General features: G+C 33.4%; 1 protein-coding gene across 1 annotated transcript; it reads left to right on the plus strand.

Moving 5' to 3' along the window:
• Window positions 1-320: 320 nt before the first annotated feature.
• On the plus strand, window positions 321-5,186 carry LOC136818115 (uncharacterized). The gene is made up of 6 exons (XM_067074473.1): window positions 321-584; window positions 972-1,104; window positions 1,832-2,030; window positions 2,481-2,689; window positions 3,273-3,561; window positions 4,381-5,186. The coding sequence occupies exons 1-6, from the start codon at window positions 367-369 to the stop codon at window positions 4,968-4,970; spliced, it is 1,638 nt and encodes a 545-aa protein (XP_066930574.1). The 5' UTR covers window positions 321-366; the 3' UTR covers window positions 4,971-5,186.
• The last annotated feature ends 994 nt before the right edge of the window (window positions 5,187-6,180 follow it).

Raw genomic sequence — 6,180 nt, forward strand, 5'->3', positions numbered from 1 at the left:
CTTTCCAAAATCAATTACAGTGTTGAGTCTCTGTAACTCGAACACGTACAAATTTGTTCGAACTAAAGAATTTTAAAGTTGTTAAGGCATTGTTAACTGAAGGGGCGAGAAAACTTGTTCGAGTTAAGGTTATCGAGTTGAAGAGACATTACTGTATGATAATTTCTCAAAAAATGATTAATGACTAATTAAACATTTTCATATTGCTAACTATTATCATTCCCAAGTTAATCAGGTAATTATATGAAAATTCTATAGAAATTTTTGATTACTCAAAATTCTGATTACACTACCATGTAAATTTTTTTATGGACAATTTATTTATCTTTGCCTTTTATGTAAGTGAAATCGTTTGAAGAGTTTAAAATGTCGCTATGTTGGAGGTTTTCTGCGGCCATTTTAAGTCGTTTAATATTTGTTTTTCACTCTGTATGGAGTTTACGTGAAATTTTACAAAGAATTTACGTCGATGATGCAGTTAGCGTTAAAGAGAGTAAATACTGGTTGTTAACATTGATTTTAGCACTGATCGTTTTGGAAGGTGCTTATACGGTGATTATAAGGAAGGGCCACGAATATAAGTAGTAAGTATGAAATTTTAAAGTTCATCAGCTCATATCAGTCTATAGATGTTTTTCATAATCAACAAAATTTTTCCATAGGAAATCATAATTTTTACAATCTAAAAAGAAAATATAAACTTGAGTTTCTTTAATGTGCCTTTTTATGGATAGATGAATAAACTTTCAGACTGAAGTCTCGAAATCTCTCTTGAAATCTCCTTAGCCTAGCTGCATACACTTTTTTAATTTAAAAGAACAATGAGGCTCAAAATCGGCAAAAAATAAGAACAATTTAAGAACAATACTGAGCTTGAAATTACTTAATTTCAAGCAATTTAGGGGTCAAAGTAGCAAAAATTGGGTATACATTGAGTAGTCTGTAATTTAAAATTTACTTTATACTTTCAGTTTTTGGCCCAGTGGATTTATTTACATTCTCATTATGATACCAAACACTTGTATTCTCGAATCATTTCTTATGGATGAAGAAATCAAATGCACTGCATTATGGGAACAACAAAATCTGAATCCAAAACTTCAGGTAATTTTAAATCTCTCCAAAATTTCAAAAGAAAGAATTACTATGTATTATGTTTGTTCGATTTTTGTTTTGTTATTCTGGATTTTCTCTTTGACACTGGTTGAACCACAGATACCTTATAAAACACTAATAAAGCTTTTCTTAGCCCCGGGGGTACTAGGTTCGCGAGGTGACGGGTATGTCCGAGCCAAAGATCGACCCTTAAAGAGAGGGAAAATGGCGTTTTGGGGACCCTTAGAATGACTTTTCCTAAAATGAGAGAGAAAAACTGCGACGTTCTTGCGACCCTTAGAGAGACTTTTCTTAAAATTTTCACCCGATTTTTGTCCAAATTTTTGAAGTTCACGACACTTTGAGAGAAGAAATTTAGATTTTTTGTGAATTTTGAACCCTTACAAAGACTTTTTAATGGTTTTTGTGAGACTTTCGAGGGTGTGAAAAAGGAAAATTATATATGGTTGGTAGGTACAAGTCGTTAGGTTGAGCGTAATTATAGAGTGTAGTCATTGGTGAGGTTATTAATTATGCTTAGAACAATTTCAATACAGTGTGTCTGTCGAGAAATTTCCGCAATGACAAATAAACTGGACATTGGCACGGAAAGGGTTATTAGTGTATCAGGTTTTACTGTATATAAGATCTGTTTCTATTCTCCGGGCATACTATATACTACCGAATTTCTTATATGCGATAAACTTCGCACCACGATTTCTCTTTTCCTTTACAGTATGACGAAGAACAAACAAGACTTTGTCTTGCAGCCAAATCAAAGATGAAGGATGATCAGAAACTACGTGCAGCTATTGAAATTGGAATGTTAGGGGCTCTAGTAATGGGTCGTTGGTTATTGCCGAGAGGTGAATTGACACGTGATCAGTTATCTGCATTGCTATTGGCTTTCATTGGGAATGGAGCTGATTGTATTGGTAGGTTTTAGTATGCTCTGAACTTGAGGACTTAATGCATAGCACAGGATTTACACAGCCTTATTCCATCAAATTTAAATCCCGCCAAATTCAATTTACACCATGCATTCTCTAAATACTTTTTATTTCGGACCTTTTTAGCTTATTTAATAACGATTGTTGGCCAGAAATTTCCTACAACCACCAAATTCTAGCCATTTGCCAAAGTAAATTCCCTCTAAGAAACTTTTTCGACCATTCGTCAAATTGGATTCTAGCCAAAAACTTTCCTTGAAGGTAATTCATACCTATTTCACTCTCAGCCAAAATTCTTCACTGTTCCGATAGCTATTTAGAAAAATGTTTAATATTTTGGGGGTAACTTTCCATTGCTTCTTTAGTCACTCTTCCAAAAGTCGAACCATGTACGAAACAAGTCCTTTAGCATATAATAATCTTTTTGTTTTCTAGAATTTCTAAATACCTGGAATGATTTTCCTGATTTACGAAATCGTCAAGTAACAGACACGGTCCTTGTTTTGTATTCGGTCAGTATTTTACAATTTGCTGTTGTTACCACCAAAACTACTGATGAATACAAAGAAGAAATTACTGAAGATGACCAAAATTTGTTCGGCGAAGAAACCAGGACCAGAACAGACATTAATGGAAATCTAAAGGTATTAATATAATGACGATATTTTTTATAAATACAACCCAGATTTTGGACTCAGGGCTAGAGTTGCTTAGCCTTATTTGAATTTCTGAAGAGCCTCTAAGATTATACCATATAATGTGCTTACTGGGCAAGGGATATCGGACAAAAAGCTTCTTTTGTTACGATGAAGTACAAAAGTTATCCTTCCAATTTTAGGGCCCGAGCCTTAAAGAACTGGTTGCTTATAGAGAATGTGTAAATTGTTGTTTAAAAGTATAACTGCTCTACTTTGTTTCATAATTTATTGCATCTTACATTTCTGCCTTAAATTTTCAAGATTTACGAAAGCTTGAAGAAGTAAAGGCCAAAGATGAAAAAAAAAAAAAAATCCAATTAAGAACTTTTTTTCCAATTAAATTAAAGGCCCTCTGGTTTTCCTAGTTCGCCAAACCCCCCAGTCGGTAATTTCTGTAATTTTCGTTAGGACTTGCGTATGGTTTCCAAAGAACAACATTTGGGGGGGGGCTCTGTAACCAGATGGGTAGACCTTGGGTGAAAATTTAATACTTTTTATATGTAAGTTAACAAACCTTTGTGTCTTTCAGCCTGTTCGAACGAGTGCAAGTGGAGTACCACGCTACATTCGAAAATTGATGAAACAAAAAAGTAAAACACGTGCTTCATATCACGCTACACTTTCTTCAGTCACCCTAGCATTGAAAGATGAACGATCTAATACACTATCTATGCCGACATCACCTCAGCGATGTTCGTCATATGAGTTTCGTACGCGCGCGTTCACGCTGGAAAGCAAACTGATGGATGATAACGTCTTTGAGGATGATCATTCTATTACAAGAAGTCAAATTCCTCAAATTCCTCGACGTAAACAAGGTATAGGCAAGGAATTTTAATTTATGATATTCATGACGTAATGTTTTCTACGGAAAGACCCTGGTTTTTGCGAGTAGTGAAAAATTTTATACAACTTTTGTCTAGTTTAATTTTGCCACTACTAGCTAAGACCGGGGTATTTCCATAGAAAGCATTACGTCATGAATAAAACCCTTTTATTTAATTTTCTTGGTATAACATAACCGCGATATATTTCGTGGATTGCAAAGAATATCTTGAATGAATATCCTTTTTCTTTGAACATTAAATAAGTTTTTTTTCATTTCCAAACTCGAACCCAGTCCTTTAGTTCACTTTTTATCCTGATAATGCTCACGATTATTGTCAACCTCGTCCCCGTGTATTCCAGGCTTTATTTATGTTACTGATAGACGCCAGCAATGTCAATTGAATACTATACATTTCTAGTGACTATGAATAAAGAATTCTGACGTTACAAAGTTGCACTGCAATGCAACGGCTTCAAAAAAGAAGAACGAATGAAATCTGACGTTTTGTTTTTGGATTACGTAATCTTACACGTTCGAAAACCAGCCAATGTCAGGGTATTATCTAGCGCTATCAGTAAGCAATAAATAAAAAAACTAATACTACACAGAGAACGAGGCTGGATTATTGTATCAAGCCAGTCAGTAAATGACTTTATGTATGGGATTGATTCACTCCAAGGAGGATTTCTGCTGCCCCACATACTAAATTTTAGGCCTCTGCTCATCCTCTTAAGGACAAGTTTCTTATAGAATATAAAAGTAGCTCTGCCAACTAGACTAAAGTATTTCGGTTTTTCTCTCTTCCAAGGTACTTTTTTATCAGACGCAGTGAAATCAGATGATCAAAAAAGAAGTAAAAAGATCCGTTTCCGTGCAGACACCAATTTGAGTACCAATGAAAGAGAAAGCAAAGAAACTGCTCGTTACTTGCAAACACTTGCACATTATGGTCGATGGGATGAATTCTCAAAGGTCTTGAAGCAAGCTAAGAGTTCCGGATTCAATCGTAATTCAGTCCGATTTTCCTCTACAACGGAACAGTTGGATGATGACGTCAATAACAACGAAACGGAACAAACCAAACAAAATCGTCTTGCAGATTTTTTACAACGAATCCCAAAGTTAAAATCAATGAATTTGGTGGACCAAGATTTTTTTCAAACCTTTTTCTTACTGACAACACTGGAGCTGCCCTATTTCATTGCCAGAGTTGTGTTTACTGTTAAATATAACGTGTCAAGTACCACAATGGTGTTTTATACTACAAAAAATGTGGTCATGATTATTTTTTTGCTTTACAGACTTTGGGTGAAATTTTCCGCTGATTTAGATTCTGCGGACCGAGAGGAGACAGATGAGAATGGTGATTATTCAAGAGACTTGATGAATGTGAAATGATTGAAAAAACGTTAAAACCTGATGGAGCAAACTGTAGAAAATTTTCGAAATTAGCTGAAATTTTGCACACTTGCTCCTAGGGCAAATTCTGAAGATATTTTCCTTATTTTTCAAAAGTTTTTTGATTTTAGAACTCTAGAAGTTAGACTGTTACTTATTGTATTGTATCAATGATTAGAAAAGAATATTTAAGGTCTTTGGTAAGCCGAAGTATAATGTTGTATCGTCTCCAGTGGATAGTATTTTGTGCAAAGTTTTGGATGGAATTTTATTTATATTATTTTTTGCAAAGCGAAGTCCTTCAGAAAAATAATCCACAATCCTTCACTTCCGTTACTTATACATACAACAACAACAATTTTTTTGTTTGTTTTTAAAAATAATATTTTTTAGATAATTTAAATTATTACATTTCTTACAGGAATATGGTATAACTCTTTCATATTTTTTTTTATTTATTTACAACATTAAACTTAAGAAAAAAACAACAACAAAATTTAGATAATATTGTTAAAACAAATAATTCGATGAAAAAAAACAACTAAAAATCTTCAAAAAATCGATGTTATAAAATAAAGATGACAATTTGCTAAAATGTAATATCATCTTATTGTAACGTAAATTTATATAAGTCTAAAAGGACATATCAAGTGTCTGTGACGTACAAACTTGTAACTTTTTTCACAACAATTTATGTAAGATGAAAGAACTTGATCCAAACTTGCTCTTAGAACTCCCTTAGAGATACCAACATGACATAATAAACCAAACATTCACACACCTAATATTTTGGTGACGTAACTTTCTTTATTGACATTGAACATTTGTCCCACACATAACCAACACTTAACATTTTGCGTTCCATCAGTTAGGAAAAAATTATGTTTTCCCTGTCTCGTAATTATTCTTAATTAATTTTAAAGATTTTACGAAGTTAACATCTATGTACCCGTTGCGAGTACTAAAACTTATGGGACGAGATGGAGTTTTTACAAGGTCTCATTTGATTTGGTTGGTCGTTAACCAGTAATAAAACAATTTTGTTACTTTTTCTAAAGAACGCGTCATTTTTTTAACTTCAAATGACCAATTATTAAAGTATCTTCTAAAAACTCCATCTCATCTGAAACTTATAAGATATTTCCAAAGCCGAGGACAAAAACATGAACTTAAAACTCGTCTTAATCGAAAAGAAAGCTGTAAAAGACGA

Source organism: Clytia hemisphaerica, unplaced genomic scaffold, assembly GCF_902728285.1.
Source record: "Clytia hemisphaerica strain Z4C2 unplaced genomic scaffold, Clytia hemisphaerica genome assembly, whole genome shotgun sequence".
NCBI classification, from domain to species: Eukaryota; Metazoa; Cnidaria; class Hydrozoa; order Leptothecata; family Clytiidae; genus Clytia; species Clytia hemisphaerica.

What these genes read in the sequence shown, in the direction of transcription:
- LOC136818115 (XM_067074473.1), top strand. Translation starts at nt 367, where the DNA reads ATGTCGCTATGTTGGAGGTTTTCTGCGGCCATTTTAAGTCGTTTAATA. An exon ending in ATCTGAATCCAAAACTTCAG is followed by an intron (nt 1,105 to 1,831) that starts GTAATTTTAAAT and finishes TTTCCTTTACAG; the next exon opens with TATGACGAAGAACAAACAAG. An exon ending in ACATTAATGGAAATCTAAAG is followed by an intron (nt 2,690 to 3,272) that starts GTATTAATATAA and finishes TGTGTCTTTCAG; the next exon opens with CCTGTTCGAACGAGTGCAAG.